Here is an 18,465-nt window from a genome sequence, read left to right as displayed (position 1 = left end):
CGTTGTGACAGATACATGGCTAACTTCATTGAATTATGTTTAATATTTTTTTAACCAGTTAATACTTGTATAATATTATTTTACCAAATATTTCTTCTGTCTCTAAACTTTTGCAAATTTTAAAAAAATTCTGAATATTATTTCCATGTGTTTTTGTCATTTGAATCGACGTAGTTATACGTTTTCCTTAAGAACACATGTTAATTCGGTGCAAATTAAAATCCTTATAACTTGTAAACGATTTAAAAATTGTACTGAAGATCTAAACATATGTAAGGACATTCTACAATTTTCATTAAATTCTCAATATTTTGAAAATAGGTACAAAACATCCTTAATGAAGTATTTCGAATTTTGTTAATCAAAATCATTAACTTTCGGCAAAGAATTTCGCCTTGTGACAGATACATGACTAACTTCATTGAATTATATTTAATATTTTTTTAAGTTAGTACTTGTATAATATTATTTTACCAAATATTTCTTCTGTCTCTAAACTTTTGCAAATTTTAAACAAATTCTGAATATTATTTCCATGTATTTTTTTCATTTGAATCGACGTGATTATACGTTTCCCATAAAAACACATGTTAACTCGATGTAAATTAAAATCCTTATAACTTGTGAACGATTTAGTGAAACGATTTAAAAATTATACTGAAGATTCTAAACATATGTAAGGACATTCTTAGAATTTTCATTAAATTCTCAATATTTTGAAAATAGGTGCAAAACATCCTTAATATTCTTGATTAAAATACTGCACTTACTAAAATTTAGAATATATTCAATTAAATTCAATGCTTGTGGTGAACTTATGATATACAGGGTGGGGAAAAAGTATGGAAGCAAACAATTATTTCCGTTCCCTTACATTTTACAAGAAAATGTTTCAGACAAATGTTGTATGGTTTCAAGGGGGACATAAGATGGTGTCATTAGTTTGAGCTTGAAGAGTCACCTGAAGGTCACATGAAGGTCACCACCAACTTTTTAAATGGGACACCCTATATACTTTTGCATATTTTTGTAGCTTATCTCGAGAGCTTTCCAAAACACTATAATTAAGTACCTTTTCGTTAAATACTTCTTGAGTTATAAGGCTTGAAATCATTTCTTAATTTTACATAAACCATAAAATATTTTGTAAAATATTCATTTTTCGATTACCTTACCTTAATACTTTTATGCACAAAATAATGAGATGAATCAATTGGTATAAAGAAAACACATAGTTGTTACTAAGAAAAAATATGTAATTTGCAATTAACAATTACATATTTTTTCTTTGAAACAACTATGAGTTTTTTTTACACCAATTGAGTCCTCACATTATTTTGTACATAAAAGTATTAAAGCAAGATAATCGAAAAATGAATATTTTACTAGATATATTACGGTTTATGTTAAATTAAGAAATGATTTCAAGCCTCATAACTCGAAAAGTACTCAATAAAAAAATATTTTATTATAGTGTTTTGGATAGCTCTCGAGATAAGCTACAAGAATATGCAAAAGCATATAGGGTGTCCCATTTAAAAAGTTGGTGGTGACCTTCATGTGACCTTCAGGTGACTCTTCAAGCTCAAACTAATGACACCATCTTATGTCCCCCTTGAAACCATACAACATTTGTCTGAAACATTTTCTTGTAAAATGTAAGAGAACGGAAATAATTGTTTGCTTCCATACTTTTTCCCCACCCTGTATTTGCAGATATACAAACTTATTTATTTAAAATAAATAATATTTATTTGAATACAGTATACATTTTTCTTTGTGTACGAATCATTTAGAATTTGATTACTTCTTAAGAAATATTAAGAAGAGAAATATTAGTGAAAGAAGAAATATTAATCATATTAATAGATTTCTGAATCTTTCGGCATTTCATGAAAATGATTGCTTTAAATTAAGAACAAGTTATCACAATAAAATCGTACTTACTTTGACAATCACACAATATGATTACGTATACTACATTAAATATTTTTTCCAAGCACATCAGTAATGAGCAAGTAATCACGTTTTCAATTTGTATATTAATGCAAAATCCAATTTTCGAGTTGTTGATTAATTCCTGCATACCGCGCACGACAACTTCAGTTCGGTAAATAGTCTCCGTGCAAGTGACGGCTGTCATTTTCACTCGCCGATGTTTGCGGTCAATCGTGACACCTTTTTTAAGTTTAAGTAATTACATAACATCTGGCTGAGACCACTGGCGTTTTCTAACTTGTTCAACGTTAGCTTCGCGGAATATCGACAGCTCGGCCCGCACATCGTGAACGTTTTCGGGCATATCTTCTCTTCCGATGAGAACAGACGCTGCGGAATTCGATAGAGAATTTAATCCAGTCTCGACCGGAATTGAGGGAGAAAAAGATTGAGAGAGAGAGAGAAGGGCAGAGAGAGAGAGAGAGAGAGAGAGAGAGAGAGAGAGATCGGCGAGAGAACTGCGCAAGCGTTCATAATTTCTTTTGACGGATCATTTTTTAAGCTCCTTTGGGACAACTGGTTAGAGAGGAAAGGGCGACGAATGCAATCGGTCGCTTGCTCTCCCCGGAGGAAATGCCGAAGTCGAAGTTGCCGGAAGGATAGTATTATTTAAATTGGATTCCGCGATTCCACACGACTTCGATCTACCGTCCGCGTTCGAACTTTGCCACTTTTTCGTTCCCACGAGTTTATGCGCCGCTTATTAAAATCCCTCATGGTTAGGGTGGAGCAGATTTCAAGGAGACATTTAAGGAGATGCAGCCACCAGCGCATTAAAGTTCGCTCTTTATCCGGAACTTTGCATCTCAAACATAAGAATTTAGAAAATGTCTAAAAGACGTCATAATCTTTTGATGAGATCCTTGAGATGTCTTTCATACATTTTCGTGTTGATTTAGATTAGGCGCAAAAGAAAGTTTAATCTCTTTAAATTTGCGAAATCCTTATTTATATAAAGATTATCCTTATTTATTGTAAAGATCATCCTTATTAAGATAATTCTCATTTATTATACTTTACTTATTTGATACATATAAACAGCATTAATTTAATGAAACTTTAAACTGTTATAAAATTGAAAACAATTTTAAACAATTTCTAAAATTTATATAAACTTAAGAATGTTTTGTACCTATTTTCGAAATATTGAGAATTTAATGAAAATTGTACAGAATGTCCTTACATATGTTTAGAATTTTCAATACAATTTTTAAATCGATTCACTAAAGCGTTTACAAGTTATAAAAATTTTAATTTGCACCGAATTAACATGTTCTTATAACCACGTTCTTATAGGAAACGTATAACCAAGTCGATTCAAATGACAAAAACATATGGAAATAATATTCAGAATTTGTTTAAAATTTGCAAAAGTTTCGATACAGAGGAAATATTTGGTCAAATAATATTATGCAAGTACTAACTGGTTAAAAAGATGTTAAATATAATTCAATGAAGTTAGTCATGTATCTGTTACAAGGCGAAATTCTTTGCCAAAAGTTAATGATTTCGATTAACAAAATTCGGAATATTTCATTAAGGATGTTTTGTATCTATTTTCAAAATATTGAGAATTTAATAAAAATTGTACAGAATGTTCTTACATATGTTTAGAATTTTCAGTACAATTTTTAAATTAATTCACTAAAGTGTTCACAAGTTATAAGGATTTTAATTTGCACCGAATTAACATGTGTTCTTATAGGAAACGTATAACCACGTCGATTCAAATGAAAAAAACACATGGAAATGATATTCAGAATTTGTTTAAAATTTGCGAAAGTTTAAATACAGAGGAAATATTTGGTCAAATAAAATTATACAAGTATTAACTGGTTAAAAAGATATTAAATATAATTCAATGAAGTTAGCCATGTATCTGTCACAAGGCAAAATTCTCTGCCAAAACTTAATCATTTCGATTAACAAAATTCGGAATATTTTAGTAAAAACGCAATAAATATTAACAAGTATACTGCACTGTAGCTAAGATCAAATTGTAATATTCCACGCAATTTTTCATATTCAAAATACACCAAAATTGGATATTCGTCAATATTGATTTTGTCTACTTTTTGCTGGGATTGTACATACAAAACATCTTTAAAATAAAACAAATTAAAATACAAAATACAAAATATATTATAAAAGCAATAATAATATTTGCTATACAATTATCACTTATTTTAATCGAATGAAATCGAGATTTTCATTTTCCAGATCGTAATAATTCCGATATGTTAAAAAAATTTGTATACGAATGAGAGGTAGAAGTATTAAAACATTGTAAGGTGCATGTTAAACTATAAAACGAATGCCATATGGCATTAATAATTTCAGCATAGTCTTTATTCGTGCCTTCGGCATGATTAAATCCGCACCGCGATTAATTAAATAGAATAGATTTTGCCAGATTGATTGCACATCTGGCGCATATATTCGTGCAACGTTTTTTTCGTATATTTTGCTGCGTTTATGTGTCAGGCGAAGTGGAAATTATGAAATACCGCGCCCTTCAAGCGTCAATTCAATATTTTCCGGTTATTACTAAGTAATATTTTATTATCGATTTTTCAGTATTTCTGTCTGAATGATTCTTGCACACTCGATTGGACTCGCCGAATTAAATGTCAGCAGGCATTACTTCTGCGCAATTCAACTATAATTAAATTAAATTCATATAGAAATTATATCGCATGTTACACAAGATGTTTTAAATAATTGTTTCCTTTTTTCAATGCAGAAGATACAAATGTTTTCCAAATACCAAATAATGTAATCAAATAATAGTCATATAATCATTTATTTTCTTATATATTGTAAACTTTTTAAAATAGAAATATGATTTTATTTAGAAGTAATCTAAATAATAGAGAGATCTCTCATAATAGAGAGAGAAATCTAAAATGTATAGGAATAGATTTTATATAAGAAGATAATTTGAGCAAATGTTTAGAATAGATTTTACAAAAATGAACTATAACAGAAAGGCAATTAAAAGTCAAATTATAAATATAAAAAATTAATAAATATTTAATATGGTTTTAAATTAAATTAAAATCAGTATTTATAAGAGATGAATATTCATTCGCATTATTAATGCGAGCTACGTTTTATCGATTTATCTTGTAATAGAAGTGAATTTACATATTAAATATATAATAAATAAATAAATTTTATAATTATACGGTTTAGCAAGATTGTTGCGTTATCTCGTCTCAGACATTTGTTTATTTAAAAAAAAAAGTAAAACAAAAAATTAACTTTGCAACATGAAAAAGACCTAATTTTGCAAAAAATATCTTTTAAAGCAAAGATGAGCAAGCATTAATCGTGCGAATCGTATAAAATATCAAATAATTCTAAAAAGAAATAAAATATATATAAAGATTTATTGAAAAAGAATGGGTCTCCTTATAAAATATTTTTTTGCAAAAATAAAAAATCACGTTTAATATATAATACAATAAATCATTTAATATACACGCATAAATATCATTATATTTTTTGTGATATAATAAATGAAATCAGATGAATACCTAATTCAATGTTAATATTCAATATTAATCATAATTAATTAATATTAATTAATATTAATCATATCGATGATCGATGGGTACATGATGTATTCTCTTCACTATTGATTGTATATTTTAGAAACATTCTAGCTAAGTCAACTATGTAATATATAAAGTACAAAATCTAGTAAATGCGATTTCATATTTTAAATTACATTATCAATTTGTCAAGAATATTTTGCAAAATTTTTTTCAATCTTAAAAATTATATTCTATGAAGAATTGAAAAACGGAATTAATAATTGCAAAAAATTTTTAAATATTAATAATTTGATAATTAAGCATCAGTTTAATAAAATTAATGTAAGATTAGCAAAGAAATACGTGCGTTACCTTCCATTTATAAATATTCTAAATACTTAATTTACTAAAATTATTACTTTAAAGTAAAAATTAGTGCTTTTTATAGTAATAAATTCTAATGATATATCATGTCAAAATTGAAATTATTTAAAAGTTTCGATTCGAATAAAATGCTACGTTTTTATTAAAATATACATACTATAATTTACATACTATAATTTGTACTTTTTATAATATATTTTGATAAAAACGTTCGATACAAAAACACAAGATCTTCAAATAGAATTTAGGCAAATTCGGTACCATTCATACATTCGCGAATAGAACAGAGAAATATTCCAATCGCTGAAACCAATAGCGCTCAACGAGGTGGAAGTTGTCATTTTTGCACCACGCTCCGATGATTGCTTCTCCTGATCTCTCGTTCGCGACATCTTCGTTCTATTTGAAATTAACCGTTCAAACACGATTCGTATTAAAATGCAGCGCGACGCGAAGCAATCGTTCCACAAGTACTTCTCCGATCGTGTCCGCTATATCTCGATTAAATTTCGTTCCCATTCAAACGCTCGCGAAGTGGAATTCTCCTTTTCCTCTTGATATTCTACCTTTTCTTCAATTTACCGATAAAAGATTATATCTAGAAATTATTTACAGAATAACGGACTCTAATAATCAGATCTAACATAACGAATCTTGCTAAAAACTACCATGTTATAAAATTATACAAACTTACTTTCTGTTTATACAGACTTACGTTTTGTCATAAAATTTTCTTAAGATAGAATGATTATCTTATTGTTCTATCTTATTGTATCTACTTTTAAATATGAAAAAAATGAAAAGAAAATATTAAACTATTTAATATAAATTATCATAATTAGTATAAATTATAAACTATTTACATTATCTTTAACAGCTTTGTTTTGTCATAAAATTTTGTAAAATAGAATGATTATGATCGTTTTGTCATAAAATTTTGTAAAATAAACTGATTATCTTATTGTTCTATCTTATTGTATCTACTCTTAAATATGAAAAAAATGAAAAGAAAATAAACTATTTAATATAAATTATCATAATTAGTATAAGTTATAAACTATTTGCATTATCTTTCACAGCTTTAATCCAAAAGTAAAAATAAAATGTACAATAAATATTATACATTAGACGTATCAAATAAAGATTTAAAAAAATAATACGATTGAATAATAATACAATTAAGATTAAATATTTTGGAATTTAATTCAATATTGGTAGGATATTTACAATAATTTGAGATTAATGCATTTTTGTCGCCAATATCCTCATGTTTATTCGTGATAACTTCCTTCCGTTTGCTGATTTTCCAACCTCCTGATTTCTTTGTCTACGCGATAAATAAGCTCAGAAAATATATGACGGTCTACTTTATTCACCTTTGTTTGCGTGTTCCTTAATAAGAGCTATTTCGCGCGTCGCAGGATTTCGTGCCCACAGTCATAGCTTATTTAGCCAACTGTAAAAACAGATCACATTCCCGCGCTAAAACCGACTCGCGTAAAACCTGATTCAGAAAATGACAGAATGTTGGAAAAATTTTCTTTTGAGACTTAAACCAACTAACAAGCATTGAAAAACAAATCCTCTTTTTATCATTTTTAGCTTTAGCTTTTAGACAAAAATAATTTATTAATATATACAATCTTAAGGATCTTTTTTAAACTTATAATTTGCGGCAAAATTCAAGATAGAATATAATTATATCTTGAATGGGGGAGAAGTTTATAATTTTTATATGTCATAATCTTAATATATCTATACATTATATATATATATATATATATATATATATATATATATTTTTTTTTTGTATATATATATTTTATTTTGTATACACAAATTATGTTTGTCAATTATAAAAAAGATGAAATAAATAATATATTTATTGTAACTAGAACCATTATAAAACTACATATTAATATTTTATAAGAATTTTTCAAATTTATCCACAAGTATTTAATATTCTATTCTTAACAATGTAATCAACGCTAAATACATTACATCCATAATAATCGTTTGAAATATATATTTTGTTCTCCCACGAAACTCTTTGAGTATATTCTTTGCTTTTCTGGTAATCCTTTGTTTAATTTTGAGATATGATGGATTAAAGCCTCATCTTCGCATTGAAACGCGTATTTACTATGCACTCTGTTCTTTTTGGACATTTAGCTTGTATGCGATACTAACAAGACTATCAAAAGCTCAAAAGTGTTAATATTATCCTAAAATACTATTCAAATTATAAATAAATATTTAACTTATATATTTCAAGAAATTCACTGTCGTTTAATCCGATCTGGGCAATCTATGATTCGTGGAGAGCAAGCTCGTCGGAAATATTCAGTCGAAAATATTCTTTGAAGAAGTTTCTCAATAATTGACTCTCCTTTGACTGTTTCATTTTGTGATAATAGATTAAAACGTCGTGTCTATTACATTGGCTTTGTTCAAACTGTTCTTCAACGTAGAGCTCGTTAAGCGAGATGACTCGCACGTAAGAGGGTTTAAGAGGAAAAGCGGAACACGTCAATGATTTTCAGTATATTTTAGCAAAAGGGCAGAAAGGGACTGCGCAAAGGGAGTCGCATGAGAAAGTAATTTCATCCCCATATACGGAAGCGGAACAGCGAACGATATGCGCCGGGATCGCTCTCTAGCACAAAATGAAACGACGCTGCACCGGGCATTCGAATTTTCAAAACTTTATTCCGTTGTTCGCCGACTTCATTACAGTTGCAACAAGGCCAGATTGCGCGACATACGACCACATTTTTTTCCTTTGTTTAATTTATTTTATTAATTCGTTGTTTTGTGTCGTTTTATTAATTCTTTGTTTTGTGTCGCTAGCAATACTGCGTGTCCAATTTATGTGTATGTGTGTGTATTTTCACAAAAAGGGAAATATACAATACGTATTTGAAACACTCTCTTTCTCTTCCGTGGAAATTTTTCTTAAATAAATAAATAATCGTCATCCATATATATCTGCCAAGCAACGTGAAATTTGCAAAAATATTTCATGAGATTAGATGAAAGAGTAGAATAATTTAAATATGTATGTGTTTGCATATGTATTTTTTAATATTACGATATTCTCAGCTACACATATATTTTTATTATTTAATATTGCATATTACCAAGCTATAAAAGAAGATTGCATTTAAGCGCACTTTCCTTAGGAAAAAGTCTCGAGTCATTTCTTTATTTTAGAGGCAAGAAACTTGCATTGTTTTTAGGTCGATTTGATGGCACTAAAATCAACATAAAAATAAAGATTCATCGTAAAACGAAATGCAGACAATGTTCCATCGAATTAAATACGATTGCGTATGCGATTTTCTTTAATCTATGGAAACAATATCTTTTAAATTTTTACGATTCTTTCTCGAAATTTACTTTTATTAGAAGTTTCATTTATTACATATTTCATTGCTACACTGAGAAAAAATCTGGTTGCATTAATTAGAATTCTGGTAGATTCAACCAGTATGTCTGTTGGAAAATGAACGAACCAGAATTCTTGTAGGAATTACCAGATGAATCTAATTCATTTCTTCCTATTAAATTTACCAAATTTTTTGGTTAATAATATTAAACTCGCCAGCACCAAATCGTCTAAATTTTTTTCCATCTAATCTCAAAAGTCTGTTTAATATTCTGAATTCCAATAAGATTATTGGATAAATTCAAGATTCCAGATTATTGAATAAATTATTTTGAATTCAGTTTGTTAGAAATTAAACTGATGTAAGAAGAGGATGCAGCTCAAACACACACAATCAGAGAGCTAGCGTCCTCTTTTTGACACTACTATTTGTAAGAGAAAAAAATATACTTTGGATTTAATGTTAATACTAGTTCTTTATATACATTTTATGGCAAATATTGAATACGAGTTAAGTTAAGAGTGGCAAGCAAAGAAATTAATGTAACAAGAAATTTTATAGATCCAACCAGAAAATACTAACCAAATCCTTATAGTAAAATCTCTTAAACGTTCTAGTTATAAAAAATCGAGTCATGATAACTAAAAATTCTTGTTTGATTTAACCAAAATGCCTTCAATCATATACGCCTTGTTGGTACAATCAAACGATTTTTCTCAGTATGGAAACAATATCTTTTAAATTTTTGCGATTCTTTCTCGAAATTTACTTTTATTAGAAATTTCATTTATTACATATTTCAATGCTATAACTTTGTCAGCAAAAAACGTTGATGAAATCCATTATCATGATTATTCACCGAACGACGAAGAAGAACAGGTCGAAGAAATATCAATGGCATAGGATCACAAATTATGATCATGACGATGAATATAAGAAAGAGGCTGGATTTGAATTTGAGTGGCAAAGAGAAGGTGTATAACGATGTCGCTCTATCCGGGTTTGTTCTGCCCTACTTCGTTCTCAGGGGGCGGCTTTCGTTCATCCCTACTATGGATCCTTCTATGGATCGGATCAGATTACCAGCCGCGCCGAGACGCTTTACCCGGAGAAATGCGGGTTTCCATTGCACTGAATCGACGACGTAAGGGGATTGGAGGTAACGAGCGTTGCAATACTGGCTTCGTACGCTCTTACGTTTTGCCCTCTTTCCCTACCGTATTCACCTCACCTTCCTCGATCGTTCTTTTCTTGGTTTAACACACGGTTTGGCCAGTCTTCTTCATTTCACTCCGGACCAGGAACGCGACTTCGTCCCGGAATAGGATTCTCCCGTGAGAGAGCCGTGAAAAGAGATGCAAGGAAACGATCCTTCAATTTATTCTCTTTTCAAGCAAAGACTTTCCGGTTTACTCGCGCGAAACGCTTTACACATGTGCAACCTGAATGCGAATTCTCGGATTAATTAAGCTTGTAAAAGCTTGAGCCTTTTTTTTTACCGTGCGACGTAGATGAAGCGATGAATGTTTCAAGTTTGTATTCCAACAACGGCTAATGCTGAAGTAAAAGGCTTTACGCGCGTAACCCTTGTTCTCTGCGGTGTTATTAAGGAGAAAAATCTTCTTAAAATTAAGTGTGAATTATTGCGATAAACGTTGTATAAAGCTGTATGTGTTAAGCTTATCACGTAAATTTATATAAACCTGACCATAAATCAAATATTCTGTTTTTATAGAACCACGAATCATTATTCGTTATCGAATATCAAATAAGTTTATTTTTTTATTAAGGAGATTTAATATCAAAGTTTATTATTTTATAAATATTCATAAAATATAAATTCAACTTTTGATTAAGAAAATCAAGCTTATAATTTAAAACTTAAATAATTTGATTAATTTTTTTACTAAAAATTATAATAAAAAGAAATTAAAATTTCACCTCTATATATCTATTCATTGATCCTTGTTTCTAATAATGCAACAATAGATATATTTCAAAAGATTTTTCTAAATTATCAATAAATACAACAATCATTATCAAATCGCAAAGCAATTCCTATCTCATATTCATCGTTAGAAATAATGAATAGATATCAGAGCGATTTTCTCGTGAGATTCAAAATGCAGATTGACTAAGATTAGCTCACCTGTAACGACGACATTGATTTTCTTAACCAATGGAGGATGCGTGGCAACTTGGCACTTATACAATCCCGAATCGCGCGGGGTCGCATACAATATTTGCAATCTCCAATTGCTGGGATATCTGCGAAATCAAATAAGAGAAAAATGCTTAGACTTACGATGCAACGTTAAAGTAGAAATTGTAACGAAAAATGCATTTTCTGGCGCCATTGATGCGTTTGCAATTTACAACGAAATAACTGGGATGTAGATAAAGGAAAATTGATATTACATATTATTTTCTAGTAAAGGTTTCTCATAATGCCTTGCTTCATCGGATCTAAATTAGTATCATAAAGCAGAACTGCGTTACAGTTTCTGATTTTTACAGCGCATAAAACGGCTGATTTGATCGAAAAGACGAAGAAAAATGGTAGCAAAATTTTTCTATCCTCACGAACGCCGCAATCGTTCTGACAATGATGAAAAACGACTGCAATCGTAATTCGATGCTGATGACGAGATTATGCGATTCACTGCCCGGACTACAGCAAATGATAACGAATTATGATAATACCGTCGACAATTTCGTTGCTGAATTTCACTCATCATTGCAATCGGGCGCTGTTATTCAGCGGTGAATTCCTATTTCCGAGGTGATAAAAATTCGCGACGAGATAATCGACTTCGCCTATTTCTTAATAAAGTCGACGTAGATAGATAGGGAGAATTTATTACGACTTACCGAAAATTAAGACTGATTCTTTGGTCGTTGCTATATGGCGTTCTGCCCACCGTCAACAGACGAAATGAATCCTTACCATGCTGCACCCATGTCACCTGAAAACAAAGAGCGAATTTATTATTATCATTTTTAGTGATTTTTTTTCGTTAAATCGTTAAATAAAGTAAATTTCTTATTTTTTTGCCATAATTGTATTATTTTCTGCACAATTAAATAATTACAGACAATATATTTTTTATATAAATCTTCCCTTTTACATCATGAATCATTGAAAAATATATCTATATCCTTATAAATACTATCTCTGGAAAATACAGAGTGTCCCAAAACTCATAATCAATTTTTCAAAGACAGATTCCTGGGATCATTTGAAGACGATTTTTTCTCAACGAAAATGTCGAGGCACTAATAATTTTCAAATTATAAGTGATTGGAAATAAGGGATTTTTCGTAAATTAAGCTTTGTAGAAATAAAATATTAACAAAACCACATTCTTCGATTAATTTTAAATAGAGTTTACTTTAGTTGAGTTTTAATTTGAGGTTTTAATTGCAAAAAAATATGACAAAAATCGGGAACATGCAAAAAATGATGATCTTCATTGACATTTTCGCTGAGAAAAAATCGTCTCCAATGATCCCAGGAATTTCTGTTTTTGAAAGATTGATTATGAATTTCGGGACACCCTGTATAATAGGACCGTCTCAAGAGACCGAAAGATCGCATTGGAAATTAATAAATCCATTTGCTTTAAGATTTTAAATAAAGAATCAAGCAATTTCCGTCCAAGTATGTCCATTCATCAGAAATGAACGCACAATTTCCGCAAAGCTTCAACTAGATAAGTATTGATTTAAGAGTCATTCACACAATATGACAATTAAATAGAAAAGTTAAATGTGATATCAAACTTGTATAATCTAAATAATTAGCTTCTTATATGAAAAAAAAACAAATATGAAGCTTTAACTTTGTCGAGAGATAAAATTGATCTTAAAAAAATATTTGTATAGTGAAAAAGTTTTTTTCTTCACACATTTTTATGTGTGAAATTTTTTATTAAATTTTAATTAGTTTTTAGATTAAAAATTTAAAAACAACATTATTAATTTGTAGAAATAAAGTTTTTAAAAATTACGCATTATAATTGATTATGGAATTACAACGATAGCAAAATTAGAAATTAAATAATGTAAATACACTTTTATATTATTCAATATTTTTTCGCAGTCCTTTTTCTGTATGACGCTTTCCTCCGAAGATTCAATTTCACATCACATATGCCAACCAGCGCAATAATTGGCTATCTGGGGACGAGTTATCACGATTTGTCATCAAGAATAAAACAGACAATCTCGCGAAAAATTTAATTGTGTTCGCGATAGAAATATTAACCGTTCAAAAGATTTCATGGACGCGTCCAATTATGTTATAACTTTTTACCAAAGCAACCGGGAAAAATAATTTCTGGACAAGTTTCCCTTACGCTGCGTGCCATTCGAATTAAATTTGTCGTTCGCCAGAAAAGTTATCTCACTGAAAGTCGTTGAGTTCGAGTAGAGCCGCTTCAGTAGTCTTTAATATAATGAAATTAACAAGAGTTCAACTTTTGTTTAAGAGAAAAAAACTTAATATGAAAAAAGAGCCGTGCAAAAAAATTTTTTAAACCGATTAGTCTGTATAAATATTTTAGTAAATTTTAATAAATTGTATATGTCAAAATTAAATAAACAATTTGAATTTTGTTATATTTTTTAAATTAAATTACATTCTAATGTAAATCACTAAAGAGTTTTATTTCTGTTTTAGGCATTTTTTGCTATAAATAGCGCGAATTTTGTAGCGAATTTTGTAACCATTTCTCCTTTCTTTATAAAATGAAATTTCAAAATCAAGAGGTCAAAATTTAAAATATTTGCAATATTTTTAACGGAACGTTTTTCTGATTTTTATGAGAAAGCATTGCTGAATCCATCATATCGTTCAATATAATCACACACACAGTGTTTGCTGTAGATAATTTCAAAATTATCTAGATAAAGATAAAGATAAAAATCCGTAAATTTATCTTAGATGAGATAAAGATGATTTTGCTTTTACTTAATCTAGATGAAAGATGAGATAATTATTGCAATAATCTAGATAATTATCTAGATATTTTTGTTTATTTTAGAAGACTATAAATATTTGGAAAAAATGTGACGCAGATTATAAATGGGATATTAAAATCATAAACACATATTCTTTCTCTTTTCCTAAAGAATATTTAAATAATAGCAAAAAGGTATATAAATGATAAGATAGATATTTATTAATTATAGATATTTATTTATTTATTAATATAGATATTAATATAGATATTTATTTATTAATTTATATTTATAATATATTTATAATATATTAATAATATAATAATAATATATTTATAATATATTAATAATAATAATATAAAAAATATATTTTAGATATTTTAGATAGATTTTTAGAAGCTTGCTTTTTTTGCATAATGAAAACGTCATCTTAGACAATTTTTAGATAAGATGACGATATATTTTTCATCTAAGATAAAGATAAAGATAAAGATACTTTGTATTTCTTCATCTAGTTAAAGATAAAAATGATCCATTTCTTTATCTAGATGATTATCTAGATGATTATCTAGATACCAACAAACACTGCACACACAGATGTGTACGTTTGATACATACATACAAGTATAATGGATGTTGTGTCGGCGTATGTTAGGATTATTCTACTTAAAAAGTGATCGCGTGTAAATATTTAAGGCGAACAAATATTTCCTCTGTTCTCTTACGCATTTTATGAAAAAGGAACGACTTGGCAAACAACATGGATGTTTTATAATTAAGTTTCCTTCGAGTTGTTTGCTATTCTCGGAGCGCGCGACGCACACAACGCATTGCACACGTGCATGTTGAATCAAAAGCATTCGTTTTCGTTCCTTGACGCACTCGTCCCTGCGCAATCGGTTTCGCATTACGTATTCCGCGGAATATGAATCCCGGCGGGAATCTCGAGCGGTCCGAAACTTTGTGCCGTCCAACGAAGAGGAACAAATAGACGTGGAAATCACGCGGCCGAAAGGGACAGGAGATACCGAGAGATGCATGCGGCACTGATTGAAATGCGAAAACTTTCGCAACGACAAGATGGACGGGAGTATACACGCAACGGACGCTAACAAACGATGTTTGCAATTATAATCCACGCCTCTTCTCACTTCCAGTTATATCTCTCTCACATTCTCGTTCATGACTACTCGCTCATCGCGCCTCGATTCGCATGATTGGACAGAGAGAAACGAGCGGCCTTTTTAATTCAATTAGTGGAGTTTGTATAATCGGCCACATTTTGTGCCTTAACCTTGTATAAATTTTAATCATTCTTATATTTGACAAACGGAAAAATATCTGAGAATTATATATTATGAAAATTATATATATATATATATATATATATATATATATATATATATATGAAGAATATTAGATAAAATTTTCTTTTAATTTTTTAATTTTTTAATTTTTAGATAAAAAGGTTATAAAAATAACAAAAATTCCATTTTTATATATCTTCAGTACCGGACAAAAATATATCACCTTTATGTTGTTTGAGAATAACTTAACTCAAAGTGAAACTTAATTCAAAGTGTATATATTTCTGTTTAGTTACATATTTTAATAGTAGGTATAGATTACTTAACAATAGACTTTTCATTAAATAATAAACACAGCAACTTAAGAAAAATTAATTATTAAATGTATGCAGTTTGAATTAAGTTATCCTACAAAAAGTGATATATTTTTAACCGGTACTGTATATATTTTTTTCAAAATTCGTAATTTCTTCCACATATATTATGAAAAGAAAGAAATTATTATGATAATAATCTAAGAAGATATATACTCCTGGACAAAATTAACGCATAATTTTTTCTTCACTTTTTCTTTAAGGATGTTTTATATGTACAATCCCAGCAAAAAGTAGCTGAAAATCAATATTGACGAATGTATTCACTTTTGGTGTATTTTGAGTATGAGAAATTGTGTGAAATATTACAATTTAATCTTAGCTACAGTGCAGAGATGTATTTTTTAATATTTATTGCGTTTTTACTGAAATATTCCGAATTTTGTTAATCGAAATGATTAACTTTTGGCAAAGAATTTTGCCTGGTGACAGATACATGACTAACTTCATTGAATTATATTTAATATGTTTTTAACCAGTTAATACTAGTATAATATTATTTTGCCAAATATTTCTTCTGTCTCTAAACTTTTGCAAATTTTAAACAAATTCTGAATATTATTTCCATGTGTTTTTATCATTTGAATCGACGTGATTATACGTTTCCCATAAAAACACATGTTAATTCGGTGTAAATTAAAATCCTTATAACTTGTGAACGATTTAGTGAAACGATTTAAAAATTGTACTGAAGATTCTAAACATATGTAAGGACATTCTGTACAATTTTCATTAAATTCTCAATATTTTGAAAATAGATACAAAACATTCTCAATATTTTGAAAATAGGTACAAAACAGGAAAATAGGTACAACCTTAATGAAATATTCCGAATTTTGAAAATAGGTACAAAACATCCTTAAAAACTGATATTTAAATTTTAACGAAAAATTTTAAAGAAAAAGTGAAAAAAAAATTTAAATTAAAAAAATTAATATATCATCCTTTTCTTTAATCATTCTTATAAAATACTCCGGTTAAATTAATAAATAATAATAGACGTTAAAATAAAACAGTTATATTCCTTTATCAATTAGCATATTCATTATTCTTGCCGCATAACATATTGAATTATCGCGACAGTCTGTCGTCGATGAAACGAAAATATCTGACTCGGCAATTTAGTCTCTTTTCTCATTATAATTCGCCCGTTTGTCACATAATGTCGTTGATCGTAAAGTTATAACAAGATTCAAATTCCCATTTCGCTTTTATCCGACGTTTCTCTCGGTTCATTTCATAGTCGCTGCAGGAAAAATTAATGAGACGAATGACAAACAGTGCAACTCACCTTTTTATCGCTTAGCATGCCGATTTTGCAGTCTAGCAAAACGGTACTGCCAATTCTCGTGGTGACATTCATCTCCCGATCGCCGTCCTCGAAGTACGGACCAAATTTACCGAAGGCGCTATCGACGCTGGGCAAGACAAACTTCCTGCCCGATAGCGTTCGGTGAGTGGTAGTCTGGAATTGATGATCGCGATTGCGTTCCGTTTCGAGCGTTCTGATCGACGGTTTTATTTCGTAGAAAGCCTTCGTCGATTTGCCGGCTAGCAGTAGATTGTTCGCGGATCTAGACTGATTCTTTCTCGCTTCGCCAAGCTTTCGCGTCTCGTCCATCTGGCCGACGCTAGTCTTTCCGTGTTGTCGGCCGTCTTGATAGTCCTCGTCCTTCGGCGGTACTTGAAACGAGATCGCTCTAATATCCTCCGCGTTTCTGTGCTCGCTTTCGAATCTCGCTTCCGTAACATCTTCGTCTTTCTCCACCGGCGTCATTGTCAGCCATTCGTTCTTTGGCTTTTCTATCGTAGACTCATTCGTTCCTCGAAAATCTTCAACGTGCTCCAACGTCGCTAGCGCCTCTTCCGCTTGTTCCGAGTCCTCGATTCTCTTGGAGGCGAATATCATCTGGTCGTCTGCATATTTCTTCGATGTGTTCTCGAAGTGAGCTTCAATCACGGTAACGAGCGAGAGCGAGCTCTTCGTCGAGGTCGAATACTCAACCGCGAAGGCGGAAATGACTTCCTCGAGAGCCGCTGTATCATTACTACGAGGCCAACCAACGGTGCGATTCGTCGCGATTCTTTCGCCGAAGCGTTGATCTTCCTCGTCGAGATGATTGATGCCATGCTCGATGGCACCGCTCTCCGTTTCTGCGTTAGAAAGCAAATAGCCATGTTACGATACGTTAAATCGGAACCGATATATATACAGAATGTCCCAAAAGTCCCGGACCGGTCAAATATTTCATAAACTATGCACTTTAGAAAGAAATGTTTCAGACAAAAGTTGTATGGTTTGAAGGGGGGTCATCAGATAGTGGCAATGATTTGACATGGGAGAGTCATTTGAAAGTCACGTGAAGATAACCGTCAATTTCTTAAATGGAAAATCCTATGTTTTATTACATATTCGTGTATCTTATCTCGAGAGCTTTTCAAAACACTATAATAAAGTAAAGTTTCTTCATTGAGTACTTTTCGAGTTATGAGGCTTGAAATCATTTCTTAA

At 30.1% G+C, this 18,465-nt stretch overlaps 1 protein-coding gene across 2 annotated transcripts in view; it reads right to left on the bottom strand.

Moving 5' to 3' along the window:
* The window catches only part of LOC105254355, a 312,818-nt gene that overhangs the window by 51,836 nt on the left and 242,517 nt on the right, over positions 1-18,465 (bottom strand). For both annotated transcript variants that reach the window (XM_025411870.1, XM_020028472.2), the window contains 3 exons: positions 17,245-18,107; positions 12,182-12,276; positions 11,460-11,578 (listed from right to left, as the gene is read on the bottom strand). In XM_025411870.1, the coding sequence (XP_025267655.1) occupies positions 11,460-11,578; positions 12,182-12,276; positions 17,245-18,107 (1,077 nt within the window). The remainder of the gene's footprint in view (positions 1-11,459; positions 11,579-12,181; positions 12,277-17,244; positions 18,108-18,465) is intronic.

Source organism: Camponotus floridanus, unplaced genomic scaffold (assembly GCF_003227725.1).
Source record: "Camponotus floridanus strain SB8 unplaced genomic scaffold, Cflo_v7.5 scaffold44, whole genome shotgun sequence".
NCBI classification, from domain to species: domain Eukaryota; kingdom Metazoa; phylum Arthropoda; class Insecta; order Hymenoptera; family Formicidae; genus Camponotus; species Camponotus floridanus.
The sequence above is the reverse complement of the archived record's forward strand: the minus strand, read 5'-3'. Positions and strand labels throughout refer to the sequence as shown.